Source organism: Pongo abelii, chromosome 7, assembly GCF_028885655.2.
Source record: "Pongo abelii isolate AG06213 chromosome 7, NHGRI_mPonAbe1-v2.0_pri, whole genome shotgun sequence".
Classification (NCBI taxonomy): domain Eukaryota; kingdom Metazoa; phylum Chordata; class Mammalia; order Primates; family Hominidae; genus Pongo; species Pongo abelii.
Genome location: NC_071992.2, coordinates 101988127 through 102013732, shown reverse-complemented (window position 1 = coordinate 102013732; position 25606 = coordinate 101988127). Strand labels below are relative to the sequence as shown.

Below are 25606 nucleotides of genomic sequence, written 5' to 3'. Positions count from 1 at the left end.
ACAACCACCAAAGAGATCTAAAACCATACATACTTTAAAATGGTTGGCTTCTAATCCCAGGACTTTGGGTGACAAGGTGGGAGGATCACTTGAGCACAGGAGTTCAAAACCAGCCTGGGCAACAAAGTGAGACCCCCCCATCTCTACCAAAAACAAAACAACAGCCACCAAAAACAAACCAACAACCACCAAAAACCTTAGCCAGGTGTGGTGGCTCATGCCCGTAGTCCCAGCTACTTGGGAGGCTAAGGTGGAAGAATTACTTGAGCCCAGGAGGTCAAGGCTGCACTCCAGCCCAGGTGACAGAGTGAGACTCTGTCTCAAAAAATAAAATAAAATAATAAAATAAAATGATTGTTTCCAGAGGAGGGAACTGGGAAGGCATTTGGGAAGCAGTGAAGTAGAGTAGGAAGCCCCAACTTTGCACTGCAATCCATGTCTTCTTGGAAATTCCTTTAAAAAAAAAAATCTCAATGCATTCTTTTGATAATAATTGAAAGACAAGTCAGACCAAACCCTTCTACATCTTGGTCTATTTTATTGAATGTGTCACATGTGTTTTGTTACTTATTGTTTTTTGTCCCCACCTTCCACCTCTATTTTGTTAATTATTAAAACCAGGCTATACTTAACGAAAATGGAACAGAAAGGACGGCATTATTTTATTTCAGGAATCCATCAACATCCTTTGCAGCTACATAGTCAGGAAAATCTAGAAATTGTAATTTATATAGAATTTTAAAACTCTTCAATTACAATGGATAGAGGGGAGAAAATACAGCTCAAGAGAGTGTTTGGATATTGCTGGGGCACAAGTTTTTTGCTTATTAATATCATTGGTGCAGGAATTTTTGTGTCCCCCAAAGGTGTGTTGGCATACTCTTGCATGAACGTGGGAGTCTCCCTGTGTGTTTGGGCTGGCTGTGCCATACTGGCCATGACATCAACTCTTTGCTCTGCAGAGATAAGTATAAGCTTCCCATGCAGTGGAGCTCAATACTATTTTCTCAAGAGATACTTTGGCTCCACAGTTGCTTTTTTGAATCTTTGGACATCCTTGTTTCTGGGGTCAGGGGTAGTTGCTGGCCAAGCTCTGCTCCTCGCTGAGTACAGCATCCAGCCTTTTTTTCCCAGCTGCTCTGTCCCAAAGCTGCCTAAGAAATGTCTGGCATTGGCCATGTTGTGGATTGTAGGAATTCTGACTTCTCGTGGTGTGAAAGAAGTGACTTGGCTTCAGATAGCTAGCTCAGTGCTGAAAGTGTCCATACTTAGCTTCATTTCCCTAACTGGAGTAGTGTTCCTGATAAGAGGGAAAAAGGAGAATGTAGAACGGTTTCAGAATGCTTTTGATGCTGAATTTCCAGATATCTCTCACCTTATACAAGCCATCTTCCAAGGATATTTTGCATATTCAGGCGGGGCATGCTTTACACTTATAGCAGGTAACAATCCATTCAGGAAAAAAAAATCTAAAATCATGACTTATTGCATACAATATGAAATGCATATCATTTGTTGTATTTTGAGTCTTAAATGATTTAATGTTTCTTTCTTCTTTGTGACTTTCTGAATCAGATCATGCCAGCCTGGCACTTGTTACCTACTCTTAATTATTTTCCTGTTTATTCTAAGGTACTTATTTGATTGAACAACTTCTCTTTTTCAACTTTCCTTTCTGGGACCACAGATATGGGACTTCTGTGTTAATCTGTTTCCTTTCTGTTAATGGATGAATGCTGGGGTTGTGAAAATGTTCCCCACCCATGAAACTGTAAATCCAGGAATGATCCAATGCCAGACTATGTTTGTGTTGTAGGTAGGTATGATGCATTGAGGCTCTAAGTATTTTTATTTACTTACTTTTGGGGTTATGTTTTATATTTTATTATAATTTTTTCCTCTTATTGATGAATGTAATAATACAAATTGATTTTACTTGCACTTGACCGTTTTCACATCAAGCATTCTAATTAATGATAAAGCTATAATTTTCATGTGTGCATTATAAAAGAAGTCAACCTACAGCAATCTTGGATGCATTTAAAAGTTAAAATAGGGCTTGGTGTGATGGCTCATGCCTATAATCTCAATGCTTTGAGAGGCCGAAATGGGAGGATTTCTTGAGGCTAGGAGTTTGAGACCACCTCGGCAAAATAGTGAGATCCCTCTCCTCAGATTTTTTTTTTTTTTTTTTTTTTTGAGACAGAGTTTTCCTCTTGTTGTCCAGGCCAGAGTACAGTGGCACGATTTCAGCTCACTGCAAACCTCCTCCTCCTGAGTTCAAGCGATTCTCCTGCCTCAGCCTCCGGAGTAGCTGGAACTACAGGTGTGCACCACTATGCCTGGCTTATTTTTGTATTTTTAGTAGAGACAGGGTTTCACCATGTTGGCCAGGTTGGTCTGGAACACTTGGCCTCATGTGAGCCACATGCTTCTGCCTCCCAAAGTGCTGGGATTACAAGCGTGAGCCACTGCACCTGGCCACCTCCTCAGATTTCTTAAAAAATTATCTGAGTGTGGAAGTGCACGCTTTTAGTCCTAGCTACTAAGAGGCTGAGGTGGGAGGATCACTTGAGCCCAGGAGTTTGAGGCTGCAGTAAGCTATGATTGCACTACTGAACTCCAGTTTGGGCTACAGAGTAAGATCCTGTCTCAAAAAAAGAAAAATAAATAAATAAGTAATTTATTTATTTATAAATAAATTTATTTATTTATAAATTTATTTATTTATAAATAAATTTATTTATAAATAAATAAATAAATAAGTAGCCAACAATGTAAAGATACTGTAACCAGGATTATAGGAGCCCGAAAGAGGCTCGCTTCCTTCCCCTATCCTCCAGACAAGTACTCCCTGGACACCTGAAACAGGAACTTCTCCAGCAGTTCAGACCCCTTGTCTGCAATGACAGCACTGGGCAGCTGACTGAAGTGGGTGCCAAAGTGGAACAGCATCTTCTTGGTTCACTCAGGACATCAGAGCAGAGCAACAAGGGCTGGATTTTGCCTTGCACTTTTACTATGCTCTTAAGCATTGTTAATTTTATATATCCAGGGATCATGTACAGGTTTGTTACATGGATTTATCTGTATAATAGTGAGGTCTGGGCTTCTAGTATAGCCATCACCCTAACAGTGAACACTGTACCCAATAGGAAATTTTTCAACCCTTACCCCCCACCCACTCTCCCCACTTTTGGAATCCTCAGTGTCACAGTTTCCTCTGTATATCCATGTGTACTCACTGTTTAGCTCCCATATGTAAGTGAGAATATGCAGTATTTGATTTTCTGTTTTTGAATTATTTCTCTTAGGATGATGGTCTCTAGTTGCATCCATGTTGCTGGAAAAGACATGATCTCATTCTTTTTATAGCTGCATAGTATTCCATGGTGTGTATATGCCACATTTTAAAAAAATCCAATCATGCATCGATGGACACTTAGGTTGATTCCATGACTTTGCTATTGTGAACAGTGCTGCAATAAACATGCAAGTGCGGAGGTCTTTTTGATATAACAATTTCTATTCCTGTGGGTAGAGACGCAGTAGTGGAATTGCTGGGTCAAATGGTAGTTCTGTTTTTTGTTCTTTGTAGGTTCTTAAGTATCTTTAAAGAATAGAGAAGCATAGATATTCTAGATTCCTCTGAGGCTATATACCCTTACCTTCAATGTTAGACAGAAGTTTTCATCTTTTCATTTTCAAAGTCGGTCTTTCCCTTGAATTCTTTATCTTTTCCCTCCCATCCCCTTAAGGACTTTTCACATTCTTTTATTTCATTTTTTCTCAACTTCAATCTTTTCTAAAAAGTCAGTTCTTTTCCTTGTTATTTATACAAATATCAGACTCTTAACTACTGAACAAAACTTTTTCTCATCTCAGGTCTCCCACCACTAATTTATCTATCATTTGTGAAATCATTTGAGTAGCCACTATCTTTTCAAAGACTATTTTTAAAACCCTGTACTAGTGCCTCAAGATGAGTAAGATATAGTCTTTATCAAAGATACTTACAGTCTAGTAGGAGAGGCGATACCTAGATTTGGGTCTGCCATTACCAACTATAGCAAGTATTTTCTCCTTTCTAGCCTCTTTTTTTTTTTAATCTGCAGAATGGACATCATGGTTTAAAGTCACTATAATTCTGTGCCTTATAAACAAATAATTTGATACAATATTTAACAGGTAGCCATAACGGAACAATATAATTACCTTAGAAATCAATGGAAAGGTCACTTTTTGCTGTCACTGTGTGGAAAAGTGGCAATTTGAATTGAATCCACAAAATTCCAGAAAAATATGAGTGAAGCCATGGAGAATAGAAGCATGCAGCGTAGATATAAGACAAGGCATGCAACCTCAGGTGACTACAAAATGGTTTCCATCTGAGAGTCTTGGTATTAGATATGATTACTAAGGCAAGTACATAGAGAGACTAAGGAAAAAATATATAGGGTTGATTACTAAGGCAAGTACATAGAGAGACGAAGGACAAAATGGCATAGGGTTGGAGGGAGACAGATGACTGGACAATGCCAACTTTTAAGCAGGAGGTAGAGAAAGAAGATTCAGTGAGGAAGCCAGAGGAGGCTCAGAGTGTTATAGAGGAAAATCACAATATGTTTCAAAAAGTGGGGAATAATCTATCTGGTTAAATGCTTCAGAAGTCAAGGAGCATGAGGACTGGTTAGAGCGCCATCATTGATAATGTAAGAAGTCATTGGTGAATTTTGAACATGAGAGGAAGTCAGTTTGCATTGAGTTAAAAATAAGGTATTGAGAAAAGAAAGCTATGAGGAGATTACTGTTTTACGTGGCTTGTGATTAAATGGGCCAATTTCAGCAGCTGGCATAACAAGCAAAAGTTTCTCATTGTTTTTTCCTTTCAAGGCTAGAAGCAATATTTCTGGATTTTTATTTGAGCCAGTTTCATTGTATCCCATTGTAGAGATGTTTCATTGTTAGATGATTATTGTCAGCTGAAAATATATTCACAGAATTTATTCATACTGACCTATAAACTATTATGGAGATCCTCACAAGCCTCTAGTGGTGAATAAAAGTTGGAGGAATTTCAGTGTGTGCTGGAGTTGTTAATTTACAAAATAAGTCTTAAGTACATCTAAGTTTTAAGTAACCCTTTTACCTGCAAAATAGTGATTTGTAGACAGGCAACTTTGCAAGGTGTAGGAATACCCATCTTTTTTTAAAAAAATTTCTATTGTTTATCACCCAGGCTGGAGTGCAGCTGTGCAATCATAGTTCACTGCAGCCTTGACCTTCTGGGCTCGATTGATTCTGTCACCTCAGCCTCCTGAGTAGCTGTGACTGCAGGCACTCACTATCATGCCCAGCTAATTTTTTTTGTGTGTGGATTTTTAGTAGAAACGAGGTTTTGTCATGTTGCTCAGACTGGCCTTGAACTTCTGGGTTCCAGTGATCCACCTGCCTTGACCTCCCAAAGTGCTGGGTTTACAGACGTGAGTCACCACACGCGGCCAGAATACCCATCTTTTAAGTTCAAGAGTCAAAGATATTCGTCACCTGTCTGGCTATTATAACTTTTTATTATAAATTAAATTGTAATCTCCATCTCCTCTTTACAAATCAAGTACATAATGAGCACAAGTAAAAGGCTCAGAAGAAAGAACAGTTAATCCAAAAAAATTGCCCTTTTGTTTGTCCCAAAGCTTTAATAACTATAGTAATTAACAACAACCATTTATTCAGCACTTATTATATGCTAAACACTAGGACTGGAATTTTGTTGTCCCTACAGTTTTCTCTATAAAGAGATTGAAACCTTGACAGCCAATACATTGTCCAGACGTCCCGCAACTAGTAAGTGGTGCAGGCAGGGTTAAAATTAAAACCTTCTAATTTTTTACTATTCAAGTTCTTAATCAGCTCAGATTAGTGTACCCCATGGGCATTAGATCCAACCCCTGGGCAGACACAGATGGAAGAAATTTGATATAGTCAAATGATAGATATTTATTAGTAAAGGGGATTTGGTTTTAAGTAGCAGAAACCCACACACATTAACTTACACAATAAAAGGGGAACTTACTGGAAGGATAATGCTATCTTTTAAGGAAGATTTGAGCAACCAATCTTAGGAAGCAGCAAAAAATAAGGAAGCAGACTGGACATGGTGACTCACATTTTTAATCTGCACTTTGGGAGGCCTAGACTGGAGGATTGCTTGAGGCCAGGAGTTCAAGACCAGTCCAGGCAACATAGCGAGACCCTGTCTCTATAAAATAAATAAATAAATATGAAAAAATAGGGAAGTTCTAGAAATTAAAAAAAAAAATTTCTCATCTTCCTTTCTTTTTTAACACCATTACGTTGCTTTTCTCTTGACTTTTGGTTCAAATTTTTGAGATAAATTTTCTTGTATACTGAAAGTGATTGGCTTCCAGTGGATCAGATGTCTGTTCTTTGTTCCTTGCCACTGGGCAGGGCACAGGGTGCCATTGTATATTATGGTTATAGATGATCATTTCTTCATGCCACAGAGAAATTCTCAGGGTAGGACAAAATTTGGGGAAATGGTGTGATGAATGGAACAATATTTAAAAATAAAACTGTCCTAGAAAATCCACTCTATATGATGCTAAATTACAACTTTTTTGGCCTTTTTTTGCACTTAATATTGGCATAAAGGAATGGTCAAGAGCATACAGGGAGAGATAATTTATGATGGGCTCTTTAACTCCTTTCAATATACAGTATGAGAAATGTATAGTAGGAAAATTTTTCTAGCCAGGGAGAGAGTTACCTTTCCTAGTTTCCCCACAAGTAATTATTTTCCTGAGATCTGAAGGAAGGGTAGGGGTCAACTAGGCAACTAGGAAAGAACATTCCACATAAGAGAGCAGACCCTATGGCAAGAAGGGATAGGACATTGTTGAGGAACTGCAAAGGCCAGTCTGTCTACATCTGTCTATATATAAAACACAGATAGCAAGAGAAACTATCACATTGTCACATAATGTATCTCCATAGCACCTTCTTTTCATATAGACACTTACCATAGTCACTATTATTTTAACCTTTTATTTATGCAATTATTTAACTTATATGTAGCTCTTCTTCTTGAGGTCAAATTTCATGTAGTTTCTGCTCACTGTTGTATTCCCACTATCCAAACTCAGTGCCTAGGACTTAATAGATGAGGCTAAATACATAAGGGGGCTTCAAATGGTACAGGACTTATGGGCTCCGATTTCATTTTTCATTCTTAAGTCTTCAGAAATTTTACCATCTATGGAGAAAATGAAGCATATTTCATATTTTTCTTCATTTAGCTATATTAGGCAGGTGGGTGTGTAGCAGTTCACCAGTGTGTGTGCTTGTGTGTGTGTGTGTGTGTGTGCATTTTAGTGTATGTGTAGCGGTGGTGGCTGAATGAATAGGAAGAGCCTAGCCCAGTTCTTGACACATGGAGCGATGTTGGTGGGAATGTAAATTAGTATAATGTCTATGGAAAACAGTATGGAGATTTCTCAAAGAATTAAAAATAGAACTACAATTTGATCCAACAATCCCACTACTGGGTATCTCCCCAAAAGAAAATAAATCAATAGGATATCTGCACTCATGTTTATCACAACACTAGTGTGTGTGTGTATAATATACCACAGAATACTACAGAGCCATAAAAAAGAATGAAATCATGTCTTTTTCAGCGACATGAATGCAGCTGGAGACCATCATCCTAAGTGAAATAACTCAAAAATAGAAAGAGAAATATTATACCTTCTCACTCATAATTAACTACAAAATGTGTACTTATGGATGTAGAGAGTAAAATGATGAGCCACAGAGACTTGGAAGGGAGAGGGAGTAGACAGGTGGATGATGAAAAATTACTTAATAGGTACAATGTATGTTATTCAGGTGACAGATACACTAAAACCCTGACTTGACCACCACACAATCTATCCATGTAATAAAATCATGCTTGTACCCCATTAATTTATACAAATACAAAAATAATAATCTAAAAATAATGAATTTTAGGAATAATGTTTACCAATTATGGTTGTGTCCTCTTTTGTGTTATAGGGGAGCTGAAGAAACCCAGAACGACAATTCCCAAATGCATATTTACTGCGTTACCTCTGGTGACTGTAGTTTATTTACTGGTTAACATTTCCTATCTGACTGTTCTGACACCCAGGGAAATTCTCTCTTCAGGTTTGTATGCAAATGGCTAAAACAATAAATAAAGTGCTGGTCTTTTCAATATAACTATCATTTCACCAGTCAGGACGACTGTTTACTGTTCATTATTCTATATGTAGAATCAACTTATAATTTTCTAAAATAGCAGAGGGCCAAAGGGAATGATTTGCCTTAGAAAGGAGATTCATCTTTAAGCATGGTTATGCCTTTTCTAATAATATGGAAAGGTGTATATAATGTTGATGTATGGTATAGATCAGATTCAAAATATTAGTATTCCTTTCATGATCTCATCTCACCAGAGTGACACTGTGTAATCACTGTTTACGTCTATTTTAAAACTTTCAAAATGTTTGAGTCTCAATGTTTTTCTAGGTGTCACAAAAAATGATCAATTTGAAATGTAGAATACTGGCAGTTAAAGGACTAGATGCTAATGTTCAATTGATGCATATAATTAATATTGATGTTAAAACAATACGGTTTACCATGAACAACTTTAAAATTTATGGTGGCAAAGGATCCTGAACATATTGGAAATCCAACCAAAAAATAGCTATCTTAGAGACCAAATTGTAGAATAAAGAATAAAAGAATGAGAACATTTTAAATAAATATACATTGAAAAATGAGTAACAGATTCAAGGGATAAAAGGAAATTTGGAAAGAAATGAGAAACAGGGAAAGTGGAAGACTAGTAATTTCCTCAAGCCAGCATTAAACCATCTCACAAGATAAACCTATCAGCGAGTACCTTTAGGACTAATCTCTTTTGAGCAGCTATTATTATTTTGGTGAATCTTTGAGGCATGGAGGCAAACCTAAGGGAGATTTTGATACAAAATTCAGGTAAACTTTGCCTCAATTCTTATGTTACTGCCCTGCAGGGTGGTGCCATATGGTATCAGTGCTGATTCATAATGGTCTAGGTATCTTAGGGACCTATAAACTAGATAGAATCAAGCTTCTGAGTGTCTGTGGGAACAAACCAAATGCAAATTCAGATCAGAACAAGCAGTGATTTATTAACTACCTCGATTATGTAAAGAATAAATTTACAAAGTTAATCGTGGGTGTGGTTGGGGCTGCTGGTCAGCTAGCACCGTTGTTACGGTTCATTGAAGCTGGCATCTGTTATGACCACCAGTGCTCCGTCCATACGGGTTGTTAAAAAGTCATGAATATCTCCTTTGGTGTCATAATGGTTATAGCAATTTTGTAGATGGCACAATGGTTTTGGCAGGTGTGGAAGACTCATGAAGTGTTTTGACCATCATCACTTGTAATTTGGCTATAATGCTTACTTTTTTAGGCATATCATCTTTAGACTTTTTGTTTAGATTCTAAATTAATCTTTTTAAGTCCAAATATCTGCATGTTTATTGTACAAGAAATTTAAATTAAGAAAATAGTCATACATGAAAAAATGTATGTATAGGTATGTATGTATATAGCTTTATGTATGATAGCAAAAATTTATGTATGTATGATAGCAAAAAATTAAAAACCATAAAAATATCCAATAAGCTTGAAACAAAAAATTTATGCAAAATCTATATAATAGAACATTCTGTGATTTGTAAAAGATGATATTGTTGATGGATACTTGAAGCAAAGGGACAACGTTTATAATTCAATAATGAGGAAAAAGTCAGGATGTATATAATAATATAAAACAGCAAATAAGTAGTTAACAATGGTGATCAATGGGAATGATATTGTATGTGATTTTTACTTTATTGTTTGCACTGAATATTCCAAATTTTCCTTAAAGTGCAAAATTTGTATAATAAGGGGGAAAGTTACAAGCAAAAGAAATAGGTTTTTTTGTTTTTGTTTTTGTTTTGAGACAGAGTCTTGCTCTGTTGCCTAGGCTGGAGTGCAGTGGCACAATCTTGCTCACTGCAACCTCTGCCTCCCAGGAAGCGCTGCTTGTGCCTCAGCCTTTTGAGTAGCTGGGATTACAGGCATGGGTCACCACACCTGGCTAATTTTTGTATTTTTAGTAGAGATAGGGTTTTGTCATGTTGGCCAGGCTGGTCTGACCTCAAGCGATTCTCCCTCTTGGCCTCTCAAAGTGCTGGGATTACAGACGTGAGCCACCAGGCCCAAATATAGGTTCTTAAATTCAGAAATTTTAACGATTAAGGGATGCATTTTTTCAATCAAACGGGTATATGTAAAAAATATGAAAAGTTTCCATATGAATATAGAGCATCTATGATGTGGCATTAATTGGATACTACATTTTATTTAAGGAACATTGAAAGAATTACACCAGGCTGTGATAAATATTAGATTCTAATATTTGTGGTTTAGACAGAAAAAGAAAGAATGGTATTAATTATGTAATGTTTTTGTCTGTGTCCGTGTCAGAGCTCTGACTTGTTTCTTCACCTATTTTTCTCTTAGGAAAAAAAATAGCCTTTATTATGAATAAGTTTCACAACTAAGAAGGGAAGGGTGTTCTTCTAGAACAAGGTGTGTGGAAATGCCTTAGTGAGGAGCCCTGTCCCAGCTTTGAAAACTGAGGATTTCATTGTTCCTAAAGTCCTGCCACACACTGCTGACAGGGGTGCTCACATTTGGTCTTCTTGAGAATTCCATGCCATATTTAAAACTAGGGAAAATTGGCATAGGATAAGATAATCTAAAACCATAAATACATTTCATGGAAGCAGAAGCTGAGGTTTCCCTGTCCAGATGCAGCCTAAAAGTAGCTGGTCCCAAGTACCCAGATATGGTTAAGAATTTTGAAAAGATAGCCAATGATAGACAATAAATAAATAAATTAATAATAATAACAAAAGAATTTTGAAGAGAAAGTGAGAATTTTAGAATCGTTTATTGGTAAATTGATGCGATTATTTTTGGAGGGTAATTTTGTAAATCATCCTTATTTTAAAATGTATATACCTTTGGACCCACAAGTCCCACTTCTAAGAATTTACTCTAAGGAGACTTGAACGACTATCAAGAATGGGAGGAATGAGTGTTTTCATTAAAGCCCCTCTTATATTAGCAAGAAATTGAAAATAAACTACAAATAAAACAGTATGAAATGGGTAGATAAACGCAGTGACAGTTATATAATGGAATACTGAGAACTTGCTAGAATAATTAGATGCATGCAAATGTACAAATAAGAGCAAGATGAACGTGAAAAAGCAAGCCTAAGTGAGCATACACATACGTGCACACTCATATACAACCCTAATAGATGTTTATACATTCATACAAAATTTCTAGAAGAGGATCCAAACAGCTGTTAATGGTAGTTACATTTGCTCCGCATGAATGGGAGGCTAGTGAGGAGAGGGACATTTACTTTTCACTTCATGTGCTTCAGTGCCATTTATTTTACTTTTCACCCAGAACATATATGAAATCATTTTTTAAAGAAAAGAAACAACATGTGGAAAGAGTAACAAAGAAAAAACATCCCTTGTGGCACAGAGCTAAAGATGATGTAGAAAGATGTATAGTTTTTGCCAGCCAGCACTGACAGAGCTGCACCTGATCCTCTTCAAGTTATAACTAACCATGTTTGTAGAATGCACACTGGGAAACTAAAGGGGAATTTCCTTTGCATTACTGGAAAGAAATATTTTGGAAATGTGACTGAAAATTTGAAATTTGTGGAGGTATGCGTGTCCAGGAGAAACAACCAACAATATCTTCCTGAGAAGAACAATAAATGAGACAGGAGATATTTTTAAGGAAGATCCAAAGTTGTAGAATAGCACTAAGGAAAAAAGTGAAATGGCACTTGAGGCTATTTAAAAAGGGTTACAAAAAATAAAGATCTTTAAGAACAAGAGCTATTAATGATATATTAATTTTGTCACATTTGGGAAGTCCTACCTTGTGTTAGAACCCAGTATGTTGATGTCCCAAAAGTACCCCTGGAAACCAACCTTAGCACAAGAGCATAGGCTCCAAGGACACCTACCTGCAAGGACCTCAGGCCCCATTGTGCTCATTCCATTGAAAAACTGAGAATTTGTTTCTCTCTGACTGAGTGATCTGTCTTAGCATATATCCACATAATATGAACTGAATCAAGTGGGTTCTCACAAACAATGGATACTTTTCTTCACAGTTGCGTTTTTTTCCTGTGGACTTTTATTAAATTAGTACTCATAAGATCTCCTATCTTTAAGCAAAAAAAAAAAAAAGTAGAATATTCTCTAATGGTTAGTTTCTTAATCTTAGTACCATGAACATTTTATATTGTATAATTTTTTGTTGTAGAGAACTGTCCTGTGCATTATAGGATGTTTAGTAACATCCTTGGCCTCTACTCACTAGATACCAGCAGCAACCTCTTACCTCCCCAGTTGTGACAGCCAAAAAAGTCTCCAGATATTGCCAAATGACCCTGAGGAGTAAATTCAACTCCAATTGAGAACTACTGATCTATAGAAAAGTCCCAAATGTCATAGAAATTTTTAATAGTGTGTAACTTATTTTCTTCATCTACATGGTTCCTTTTTCTGTTAAGTATTTCAAATTGCACCATGATGTGGGAAAGTCTCATTCTGGTGTCAGTAGTGTTGCACTGTGCTTTTTGAACTCTCAATGTAACTATCAAGACTCTGTAAACTAGTTTTAGAAAATAAGCATGGATTCAATCATCCATTCAACAAAATCAATTTATTTCACAAGTGTTTATTGAAAGCCTACTGTATGTCTGTCACAGAGTGATCCACTAGTTTTATAGAAAATAAATGGATTATCCTTGCCCTCAAAAACATTCTTGGTCTATTGGGGAAGACATATAAAATGATAACCATTTACAATACAGTGTGATGGGGTCAAATAGACACCTTAGGTGTTATGTAGGTGTAACTAAGGAAATAAACAATAAAATTAAGCAAATTAAATGTTATTAATTAAGTTTCTGTTTTTATTTTGAAATAATATTAAAAGGTTTATTATTAGTATTTCTCTTTTAACACATTTTCTTTTGTGTATTTTTGTTTTTCTGCAGATGCTGTAGCTATCACATGGGCTGATCGAGTTTTTCCCTCATTAGCATGGATTATGCCTTTTGCTATTTCTACCTCATTATTTAGCAACCTTCTGATTTCTATATTTAAATCATCGAGACCAATATATCTTGCAAGCCAAGAGGGCCAGCTGCCTTTGCTATTTAATACACTTAATAGTCACTCCTCTCCATTTACAGCTGTGCTACTACTTGTCACTTTGGGATCCCTTGCAATTATCTTAACAAGTCTAATTGATTTGATAAACTATATTTTTTTCACGAATTCATTATGGTCTATATTATTAATGATAGGAATACTAAGGCGGAGATACCAGGAACCCAATCTATCTATACCTTATAAGGTAAAACTGAATTTCATTCTTTTCTGTGTGAAATAACAGATATTGAGTATAACTGTATTTAATATTATAATCAGAGCATCTATAAGTAGATCTTCTGAATACTCAGTTACTGTAAAACACAAGAATAATCTAGTCTTGGTTTTAATTTTCATTTTTATTGGCTAGGTTACTCAATATAAAAATCTCTTAGATTCCATTTAACAGTTTATTAGAGAGAAAAATAGTTCTCTGGGTGGTTGGACAGATCATTATGAGTCTTTTGACCAGATACTATTTTGTCTACTTATGTAACTAGTTATGCATATGAATGTCTTCCACAGTCAGGGTGAGATTTAGCAGATGGGAAACAGAAGAGGCAAGGTGAGGTCACAAGTGATAACATCCACTGTTCTGAAACATCAACTTACTTTGTTGGCAAATTACATCTTTTCAACTTTACTTATTTTAAACTGACTTTCAGTCTGGATGAAAAAACTTTTCACAGGAGAAGAGACCACCACTTAATTGCAGAAAAGGAAATAAGCAGCAAAACTTGGTAGCATAAGAATGTTATTGGAGAAAGATGGCCCTGACGCTCTGATTATCAGAATAATAAAATAATCTTCGTTGCCTAGGTAGGATGTTCAAAGCTTTGCTTGGATGATCACCTTTAATCCTCTTAGTAATAAAAAGGTGGATTCAATTGTTATTTCCGTTTTACAGATAAGAAAACAGATTTAGAAAAGTTAGGTCACTTGCCCAAGCTCACACAGCATGGATTAGAGCCAAGATTCAAATCTAGGCAGTCTCTTTGGAGTGTTTGACTCTCGCTAAATACAAAATATAAGAAAGAACTGCTGAGAGAAAGAAAGCAATGTTCTCATCACCAACTATGGTTGATTTATGTCCTTCCTTTCCAGTCTTCTTTTCAACTTCTTCCATCCAGTCATCTCTTAATTGTTGTGTGTTTGAGTATTAGTTCTCAAGAAGCAACTATATTTTAAGCACCTTGCTAGGTACTTTGAGTAGAAAAAGAATTAAGACTTGGCTCCTGCTTTTAGGCAGGTTATAATCTATCTGGACAGTCATGTAAACCAAAAATCATGGTGTGATGATTGCTATCTAGTGATCTGCAGAGGATGCTCAGAGAACACATAGGGAGAGAGATCTAATCTAGAGCAGGGCTGATGGCCATAGTCCCCCTTGGAGGTGCCTCCCTAACGTCTGCTCTCTGTATAGTTTCACATGCTGCATCTTTTTAATATGTATTTTGCTGTTTTCTGATCCACATTTTGTTAGATCACTGACCCTAATAGATACAATTATAAAGAAGTTATGAACTGGAGGATAAATTTGTTGTACATAAATAACAGTATAAGATAATCACTAAGAGTTTTGGGCTCAAGTCCAGTTGCTTGGCTAGTAGCTGAGTTTAGTCTTGTTACTGAACCTCTGAACCTCAGTTTCTTCAGATCTAAAATGGGAAAAAATAATACCTACCTCCTATTAACGTTGGAGGTATTAAGTAAGCTAAGGCATGCAAACAAGCCAGGGTCTGACATTGATGGCTATTATTGCTTATATTATTATTCAACTTACATTTGCATCAGAAAGGAAGGCAAGGGCAGCCTTAAGTACAAGTGGCTGAAATTTGTCTTGTGTGCCCCCAGGAGTGCTCTTTTCTTTTCTCTCAGTTATTTGATAACTGATACTGAGCCATGAGATGATAAAGTATCTTTTTCAGGGATGCTTTATAAACTAAGAAGAGATTCTTTGTTTTTTCTTTTTTTTGAGACAGAGTCTCACTCTTGTCGTCCAGGCTGGAGAAGCTGGAGTGCAGTGGCATGATCTTGGCTCACTGCAACCTCTGCCTCCCCGGTTCAAGAGATTCTCCTGCCTCAGCCGCCCAAGTAGCTGGGATTACAGGTGCCCGCCACCACAGCCAGCTAATTTTTGTATTTTTAGTAGAGACGGTGTTTCACCATGTTGCCGAGGCTGATCTCGATCTCCCGATCTTGTGATCCACCCGCCTTGACCTCACAAAATGCTGGGATTATAGGTGTAAGCAACTGTGCCCGGCCAAGAAGACATTCTTAATGATTAAATCCCAACAAATGATCCTTTAATTAAAGGGTTTTGTTTCATAAATTATGACTAGCTCTGTAATATACATCTTTGGGGAATATAGATTCATATCAGTTATATCTTATATCGATTTTCTCCCTAGATTGGGTAATGTTGTAGAGAATTCTTACCAGGGACTGGTCTTTAAGGCTTTTGGCAAAGCAAAACAAAATATAAAACAGGGAAAATTGTTTTAGCTAAAATTTTTGTCTGTTTTTTTTTAATATGCTGAGCCTATAAAGTTACAACATTTACCTGTCAGTATTTACCTGTGTAACAGAGAGTCTGAGGATAGTCTTCCTGTTTTGTCATGAATTTCTTACTGCCTTGAGATATTTTCCAGAGAAGATTGTTGTTAGTTCCATTGGGCCTTAGAAACTCCCTCTTAACAGATTCATGGTACCCAGATCAGTAGATAGTGATCTTACCAGCAAATGGTTCTAGTTATTTCCGTTCATGAGCAGTCAAATGCTAGATGCCCATTCCCTCCAACCTGACAATGACAGTCTTCAACATCTCCTTTCACTCAGGCATTTATCTGACTTCTAAGCCAGGTTTATTCAACTTTACAGCTAATTTAGCCTGTTTTCTTTAATTAGCTTGTATCTTTGCATTGTTATTTATATAAATATTCAGGTATTATTCATGGATGTTCATATCTAATATTTTTTCATACTTTGCTCTTTTCAGGTGTTTTTGCCGTTTCCATTAGCAACAATAGTCATCGACATGGGCTTGGTTGTGATACCGTTGGTAAAGTCTCCAAATGTGCATTATGTCTACGTGCTTCTGTTAGTTCTCAGCGGATTACTATTTTACATACCTTTAATACATTTTAAAATAAGATTGGCTTGGTTTGAGAAGATGACTTGCTATTTACAATTACTATTTAATATTTGCCTCCCTGATGTGTCTGAGGAACAGATGTCGGAAGTGCAAACTCTTAAAAAAATGGCCTTCTAAAAAACGTATATCAGATTCCAAATCAAGGTTAAACATATGATAGAACAGTCATGGTGAAATTCCTATGGTAACTGTTTTTTTCTCAAATGAAATAAGTGATGTATACAAAAGTGCCTAAGACAGTAAGTACCTGGCTTCAGAGTCACTAAGAAATTGTTAAAAGCTCTGCTTCGCATGGTAAAAAACTTGAGTCCTGGTTTGCGTAGCTTGATAGAGTGATTATACATCTCCCATTCTCTCACTTTTTTTTTCTGTATCCCACCCCTTTTCTACTGAATTTGTGGGGATCCTATAATAAAAGTGAATGACTAAAAATTTTAAAAGCATTCCTTCATCTTTCCCGAGTCCTTTTTGTGTGAGGTGGGCGGGGCCAGGGAAGATGCTGATTTGAAAGTGAAAAGAATAATTCCATTTTTCCAGTTGGCTTTTCCCTTCCAGAATGTAGCACTTTTTTTTTCTTTTTGAGATGGAGTCTCACTCTGTCACCCAGGCTGGAGTGCAGTGGTGTGATCTCTGCTCACTGCAACCTCCACCTCCTGGGTTCAAGCGATTCTCCTGCCTCAGCCTCCCGAGTAGCTGGGATTATAGGCACCTGCCACTATACCCAGCTGATTTTTTGTATTTTTGGTAGAGACTGAGTTTCACCATATTGGCTAGGCTGGTCTCAAACTCCTGAACTTGTGATTTGCCCACCTCGGCCTCCCAAAGTGCTGGGATTACAGGCGTGAGCCGCTGTGCCTGACCCCATTTTTTTTCAAGCTAAAAACTATTTTAGAAGCATGGGGCTGGGTGAGGTAGCTCATGCCTGTAATCCCAGCACTTTAGGAGGCTGAGGCAGGTGGATTACTCGAGGTTAGGAGTTTGAGGCCAGCCTGGCCAACATGGTGAAAACCCATCTCTACCAAAAATACAAAATTAGCTGGGTGTGGTGGTGTGCACCTGTAATCACAGCTACTTGAGAGGCTGAGGCAGGAAAATCGTTTGAACTTGGGAGGTAGAGGTTGCAGTGAGCCGAGATCGTGCCATTGCCCTCCAGCCTGGGTGACAGAGTGAGACTCTGTCTCAAAAAAATAAGAAGCATGAATCTTTAAGTTAATTTTCTTTGAGTGCCATTAAGAAAAATGTGGACATGTCTTAGAAGAACAGCATTACTGTGTCTTCATTTGATTTATTAATAAGTGTGACCTACTGGGAATGATGTAGTTGTGTATAAAGTGTGTGTAATAGATGGCTGAGTGGATAGCATCCCAGGAGTCACACTCATCCAGTATTACTCAATTTTAAAAATTCATCTGCATAGATTAGAATTTTAAAAGATATGGTTTAGAGATGTCTTCAGAAAGTGGGAATGTGGGAAGATGTCCAGTGACCTTTGTTAGCCAGCTCTGTTCCCTGCCTCCCTTTATCCCTCAGAGGTGGCATCCACAGATGTCGCAGGACTTGTCAAGTTTGAGGAACTATCCCCTGGTGTGATGGTTAGTTTTATGTGTCAACTTGGCTGGGTCATGGGGCCCAGACATTTGATCACACATTATTTTGGATGTTTCTGCAAGGGTATTTTTTGGATGAGATTAACATTTAAATAGTTGGATTTCGAGTAAAGCACATTGCCTTCCTATTGTGAGTGGGCCTCATCCAATAAGTTGAAGTGCTTGATAGAACAAAGACTGACTTCTCCAAGAGGCAATTCTGTCAGCAGATGGTCTTCGGACTTGAATTGCGACATCAGCTCTTCCATGGGTCTCTAGCCTGTCAGGCCACCAGGCCACACTACAGATTTTGGACTTGCCAGCCTCCAGCCTCCATGATTCTGTGAGCCAAGCCAATTTCTTAAAAATAAATTCTCTCACACTCTCTCTCTCTGTCCCTCTCTCTCTTTCTCCATATACACATCCATGGATCTGTTTCTTTGGAGAAGCCAATAACATATTTAAGTTAGCATGGTAGATAATCTGTTTATAGCATACTACTTATTTATTCCTAAGACAGTCGCCTTATGCGAGCCTCATGGTTCAACATTCCCTTCACATAAACCTCCACCATACTTAGACAACTGCCCAACTTTCCTCTTCCTATGAGCTTTCAACACAGTATGTGACAAAATACTTCCTGAGCTTAGTTTCATAGACGTCACCCACATTTTATAAATTCAGGATCAGAGCTTCAAATTCTGGAGACCTGGAAGATATTTAAATTACAAGTGAGAAGAACCAACGATTTGACTGACATTAGATTTAGAAGAAATCTTAAATGTTTACAGCAGCCCCACAAAGTAACTCGCTCATCTATGTTTGTATACTCCCAGGGATGGGGGAATCACTGCTTGCTAAAGATGCTGGTCCTATCTTTGGACAGGTTTGCTTTCCGGAAGATTTTCCTAATAATATGAAGCTGCAATGTAATTTCTATCTATTAGGTAAGTCTAATCGTCTTTCACATGATATCCTTTTAGGTATTTGATGACAACCATTTTGCGGCTCTGTGCCTTCTCCAGATTAAAACCCCCCAGTAGTCCAAAGTTGCCGCTTTTGAAAACCTTGGCCCCTCTACACCTTGCCAGGCCCTTTTTAATGTAACGATGTCTTAAATTTTTATGCCGTAAACAATGTAGTCTTTCTGAACATGGTCTGACTACGGCAGAGCAGAGCGGAACTATTGTTTCCCTTTTTTTAAATATTGTAGTTTTGTTCACTGTTTTGGCACCACTATACACTTAAACCTCCTACATCTTTCATGTAAGTCATGGCTGAGACATGCCTATTCTAAGACTGTGTGGGACATTATGTCGGCAAGTCTAATAGGTCAATACAATTTCTCAGGGAAACTTTTGTTCCACAGCAAGATAACAAGAAATTGGCTGATGGTAGCAAGAGAGGGGTTATAAAATTTCAAGACTTCAAGGAAAGTCTCAACATGAATTTCACTACAGTTTTTATATTTTATATTATTTTTGGAAATAAGGCCTAACAAAATATTTGTGTAGTAAATTTTCTGCTTGGCAATTTCTTTTGTTCTACTCGGGACCACCAGTAATTCATCTTCCTGCTATGTTTCCTTTAAGAAGAGTCTATTTTGAAGCCATCTATCAAGAATTCCTGGCTGGGTGTGGTGGCTCACACCTATAATCCCAGCATTTTGGGAGGCCGAGGTGGGTGGATCACGAGGTCAAGAGATCGAGACCATCTGGCCAACATGGTGAAACCTCGTCTCTACTAAAAATACAAAAATTAGCTGGGTGTGATGGCGGGCACCTGTATTCCCAGCTACTCGGGAGGCTGAGGCAGGAGAATCACTTGAACCCGAGAGGTGGAGGTTGCAATGAGCCGAGATCACACCGTTGCACTCCAGCCTGGAAACAGAGTGAGATTCTGTTTAAAAAAAAAAATTCCTTTGATGATGTCAGGCAAGGACTTATTTGCTATACTCTCTGAATTCAGGCCAGTGGTACTTAACTATTTGACACAGGTGTGCTGTGAGATTGAGTTGTGTGTGACATACTTTGAAGTTGAAAAGTAATCTCTTTCTTATTGTACATATAGGGCCTCCAAGGTGTTATCTCTTGTTTGTATCATGAAATTTTCAAAGCAGACACTACCTGAGAAGCTTCTACCTCCCCTCTATTCAGAACAGGTTTATTTTTATTATTCTATGTTTTTTATTGAGATGGAGCCTCAGTCATCCAGGCTGGAGTCCATTGGCACGATCTTTGCTCACTGCAACCTTGGCCTCCCAGGCTCAAGTGATCCTCCCACTTCAGCCTCTCAAGTAGCTGAGACTACAGATGCATGCCACCAAGGTTGCTTAATTTTTTTGTATTTGTGGTAGAGACAGAGTTCCACCATGTTGCCCAGGCTGATCTTGAACTCCTGAGTTCAAGCCATCAGCCTGCCTTCACCTCTCAAAGAGCTAGGATTACAGGCATGAGCCATTGAGCCCAGCCCGGAACGTGTTTAAATAGCTTTGTGAGGTTGTATTCATTTCCTAGAGCTGCCATGACAAATTATCACAAATCCAATTGGCTTAAAATAACAGAAATTTGTTCTCTTGCAGGAGGTCAGAAGTCCAAAATCATCCTAAGCAAATAAACACAAGAACAGAAAACCAAATACCATATGTTCTCACTTATAAGTGGGAGCTAAACTTTGGGTACTTGTGGACAGAAAGATGGCAACAATTGACACTGGGGACTGTTAGATGAGGGAGAGGGAGAAGGGCAATGGTTGAAAAACTAACTACTGGGTACTATGCTCAATACCTGGCCGATGGTATCATTTGTACCCTAAACCTCAACATCATGCAATGTACCCAGGTAACCAACATGCACATGTACCCCCTGAATCTAAAATAAAAGTTGAAAAAGAAAAAGATAAAATTAAAATAAAAAAATCTCCCTCTCCTTTCTCTCATAAGGATACCAGTCATTGGATTTAGGGCCCACTCCAAATCCAGGATGTTCCTGTCTCAAGATCCTGAACTTCTTACATCTGCAAAGACCCTTATTCCAAGTAAGGTCACATTTTGATGTTCCCTGTAGATCTGTTTTTAAGAAGGCCATTATTCAACCCATGAAGCTAGGTCCTCCTTATTATCCAATTCCATTCCCAGTTCGTGTGGTGACCTCTTCCAGCTATAGAGGCTGGTTCAAGAAGGCCACCCTGATTTTTCTTCTCTCTGTAGGTAGTAACTCATCTGCATGTTGGAGTTGGAACTAAAATATGAAATCTGGAAAAGTCTCAAACTTCATCCCAAGATGTAGTACTATGAGCCTCCATTATTAGCAATGTCTGCCAAAAAGATGGGATCAGTATTTCAAAAGAAACCTTAAACTAGGCTTGAGAAACAGCCAGGTAATCTCCAGAGCTGGATTATTCTGATCCTGATGCCAGGGCATCCCAGCGAACAAAGAGAGAGTATTGGGAATTCTTGACAAGCAAGAACCTGGATGTTGCTGTTTACATCATGTTTTCTTATCTTGACTAATGATGTGGTTGTGAAGGAAATAACTGTGCTGCAATGAATCTGTTCACATCTTTCCATTAGGCCTAGGCCTAGGCCTCTCTCAGATGACTTCTCTGAGTTGCTGCTTGTTCAGTATCTCATATATGAAGCTGGTAGGAAGAAAAAAAGTCACTTTGCTTAAGTGTCAGCTCTGTGCCAGAGGGTTGGGAATACTGGAGTATTTCCCAGAATACAGCATATATGCTTATTTTCAAACATGAGAAACAAACTACCTGAATGTAGAGAAGTCACAGTAACTTTATAGGGAACAAAGTTTCAGAATTGTATTTCTAAGTAATGGACTTCTATTACTTTAAGGTGAAGAAAAAAATAATTGTCCCCTTATTTAGCTGTAAAGCGAAAGTGGGTAAGTTCTCAGATCCTTCCCAGGTGTAACAAATGACAAGCATTCTTCTTGCTTTAAAAAATTTCAAATTGTATTTTAGATTAAGAGGTACATATGTAGGTTTGTTACATGGGTATATTGCATAATGCTGGGGCTTGGGGTGCAAATGATCCCATCATGCTGGTAGTGAGCATAGTATCCAATGGGTGGTTTTTCAGCCCATGCTCCCCTCTCTTCCTCCCCATCTAGTAGTTCTCATTGTCTCTTGTTCCTATCTTTATGTCTATGTGTACTCATTGTTTAGTTCCCACTTATAAGTGAGAACATGCAGCATTTGGTTTTCTGTTCCTGAATAAATTTGCTTAGGATAATGGCGTGTAGCTTCATCCATGTTGCTGCAAAGAACGTGATTTTATTCTTTTTAAGGACTGTATAGTATTTCATGGTGTATATGTACCACATTTTCTTTATCCAGTCCATCATGGATGGGCATTTAGGTTGATTCCATGTCTTTGCTATTGTGAATAGTGCTGTGAAGAGCATATGAATGCCTGTGTCTTTTTGATAGAATGAATTATTTTATTTTGGGTATATACCAAAGAGTGGAATTGCTGAGTTGAATGGCAGTTCTCTTTTAAGTTCTTCGAGAAATCTCCAAACTGCTTCCCCCAGTGGCTTAGTTTGCATTTCCACCAACAGTGTATAAGCGTTCCCTTTTCTCCACAGCCCTGTCAACATCTGTTATTTTTTGACTTTTTAATAACCACCATTCTGCTTAATGTGAGATGGTATTTGTGGTTTGATTTGCATTTCTCTAATAATTAGTGTTGTTAAGCATTTTTTTCCATGTTCCTTGGCTGAGTATACATTTTCTTCTTCTTCTTTTTTTTTGAGACGGACTTTCACTTTTGTTGTCCTGGCTGCAGCGCAATGGCATGATTTTGGCTCACTGCAACCTCCGCCTCCTGGGTTCAAGCGATTCTCCTGCCTCAGATTCCCAAGTAGCTAGGATTAGAGGCATACGCCACCACGCCCGGCTGATTTTTGTATTTTTAGTAGAGATGGGTTTTCGCCATGTTGGTCAGGCTGGTCTTGAACTCCTGACCTTCGGTGATTCTCTCACCTGGGCCTCCCAAAGTGCTGGGATTACAGGTGTAAGCCACTGTGCCCGACCATACATCTTCTTTTGAGAAGCGTCTGTTCATGTCCTTTGCACATTTTTTAATTGGATTTTTTTTTCTGGTTCATTTGTTTATTTGTGGATTCTGGATATTAGACATTTGTCAGATACATAGTTTGCCAATATTTTCTCCCATACTGTAGATTGTCTGTTTACTATATTGATAGTTTCTTTTGCTGTGCAGAAGCTCTTTAGTGTAATTAAGTCCCACTTGTCAATTTTTGTTTTTGTTGCAGTCGTTTTGGGGAATTTCGCCATAAGTTTTTTCCCAAAGCTGATGTCGTGAAGGGTATTTCCTAGGTTTTCTACTAGGATTTTTAAACTTTGAGGACTTACATTTAAATCTTCAATTCACCTCATGTTAATTTTTATATATGATGAGAAGTAGGGGTCCAGTTCATTCTTCTGCATATGGCTAGACAGTTATCCCAGCACCATTTATTGAATAGGGAGTTCTTTCCCTATTGCTTATTTTTGTCAACATTGTTTAAGACCATCAGGTAGTTGTACATATGTAGGCTTATTTCTGGGTTCTCTGTTCTGTTCCATCAGTCTACGTGTCTGTTTTTGTACCAGTACCATGCTGTTTTGGTTATTATAGCCGTATGTATAGTTTGAAGACAAGCATTCTTGATCCTGAATTGCAGGTTTAACAAATGACAAGCATTCTGTGTTCTTGAACCTGGATTGCTAAGTGCGACATTAAAAGAGCTTAGTTCATATAGGCCATGTAAGAGCCAGATATTATGCTCATTCGTACTATTCATTATTGATACCAGATAATAAGTTAGTATTTACTTAATGGATGTGTTAATGAGCACTTCTTTCCACTTCTGTAAAATAAATATCTTTTTAATCTCCCCATTTATTTCCACTTTTACTGACATAGTATTGATTGGACAACTATCATTTCTCATCTGTATTGCTGAAACAGTCTCCAAACTCTGTGACTCCAGAACCCAACCTATTGTTAGAATCATGAAGGAAGACTTTGAAGACCATAGATTTGAGGCCCCTGGAAAATATAATTTAATAGGTCCAAGGTGAACCACTCGAACTTATTGTTATCTTTTTAAAAAATAAGGTAGGCCAGGATTACAGTGCTCATGCCTGTAATCCTAGCACTTTGGGAGGCTGAGGCAGGTGGATCACTTGAGGTCAGAAGTTCAAGACCAGCCTGGACAACATGGCAAAACCCCATCTCTACAAAAAATAGAAAAACTAGCCAGGTGTGATGGCATGCACCCATAATCCTGCTACTTGCGAGGCTGAGGCTGGAGGATCACCTGAACCTGGGAGGTCAAGGCTGCTGTAAGCTGTGATCACGCCACTGCATTCCAGCCTGGGTGACAGAGTGAGACCTTGTCTCAAAAGAAAATTTTTTTTTTTTTAACATAATCCAGTCTGAATTGATTACTCTCTATGCTTCAAGCACAGCAATTATCCTGGGTTCTACCTCGGCCAGGATTCTCTGAATTCCCTTTCCTTCTCCTGTTTCCTTTGTCCCAAGTATTTCTCTTTTTTGCTTTACTCATTTGTTTTGAAAGAGCTTATTCTTTTGTGATGTCATAAAAAAGGAAATGAGAGGCAAATTTTATGAGATAGTCCATATATAAAAGTATCTATTTTATCTTGCTACTTGAGCAATGTATACAATTCTTTGTAAATATTTTTTCTTCAAAATTTTAAAGACATTTCTCCACTGACATCTAACTTTTTTTGAGAAAATCAAAATGATTCTAATTTTTAAATTTACTTTTCTTGTCTAATTGCTCTAGTTAGACCTTTTAGTACATTCTGATTCCTAATCTTTTGTAGATGGCCTGTAATTTCTTTTTTCCATCTATTCTTAAAACTTTCAGGGTTAAAACTTTATTGTCTTCAGTATTTTGAAATTTAATAATAATGCAACTTTCTGTGACTCTACTTTCACCTAGTGTGTTGGACCTTCAGTGGGCCCTTTCAAAATGGAAAATATTCTCTTTTGGTTTGGGAAAATTTTCTTCAGTCACTTCCTTGATAAATTCCTCCTCTTTATTTGTGTTGCTCTCTTTTTCTAAAATTTGTATTACTTTTATGTTGGACCTCCTGGACTGGTCTTCTGATTTTCTTATCTTTCTTCTCTTCTTTTTAATTTCCCTCCCTTCCTTCCTCCCCACTCCCCTCCCCTTCCCACTCCCTTCTCCTCCCCCTCCTCTCCTCCCCTTCCACTTCCTTTCCCTTCTCTCCCCTCCTTCCTTCCTTCCTGTATTAGTCAATTTGCATTGCTATACAGGAATACCTGAGGCTGAGTAATTTACAAGAAAAAGAGTTGTATTTTGGCTTATGGTGCAGCAGGCTGTACAGAAAGTGTGATGTCAGCATCTGCTTCTGGTGAGGGCTTCAGGAAGCTTTCAATCATGGTAGAAGGTGAAAGGGAAATAAGAGCATCACAAGGCAAGAGCTCGAGGAGGAAATGTCAGGCT

At 37.8% G+C, this 25606-nt stretch overlaps 2 protein-coding genes across 2 annotated transcripts in view; one reads left to right on the top strand and one right to left on the bottom strand.

The window, feature by feature from the left end:
* Nucleotides 1–656: 656 nt before the first annotated feature.
* SLC7A13 (solute carrier family 7 member 13) lies at nt 657–16932 on the top strand. Its single transcript, XM_002819242.5, has 4 exons — nt 657–1442; nt 8077–8208; nt 13190–13551; nt 16345–16932. Exons 1-4 carry the CDS (start codon nt 758–760, stop codon nt 16615–16617), a joined length of 1452 nt encoding a protein of 483 aa, XP_002819288.1. The 5' UTR covers nt 657–757; the 3' UTR covers nt 16618–16932.
* Nucleotides 16933–18753: 1821 nt separating this feature from the next.
* LOC134761866 (uncharacterized) overlaps nt 18754–25606 on the bottom strand; it is a 32204-nt gene continuing 25351 nt past the window's right edge. Inside the window, exon 5 of the mRNA XM_063726464.1 lies at nt 18754–18795. The gene's annotated coding sequence lies outside the window, so the exon portion shown is untranslated. The remainder of the gene's footprint in view (nt 18796–25606) is intronic.

What these genes read in the sequence shown, in the direction of transcription:
- SLC7A13 (XM_002819242.5), top strand. Translation starts at nt 758, where the DNA reads ATGGATAGAGGGGAGAAAATACAGCTCAAGAGAGTGTTTGGATATTGC. An exon ending in ATGCTTTACACTTATAGCAG is followed by an intron (nt 1,443 to 8,076) that starts GTAACAATCCAT and finishes TTTGTGTTATAG; the next exon opens with GGGAGCTGAAGAAACCCAGA. An exon ending in ATCTATCTATACCTTATAAG is followed by an intron (nt 13,552 to 16,344) that starts GTAAAACTGAAT and finishes TGCTCTTTTCAG; the next exon opens with GTGTTTTTGCCGTTTCCATT.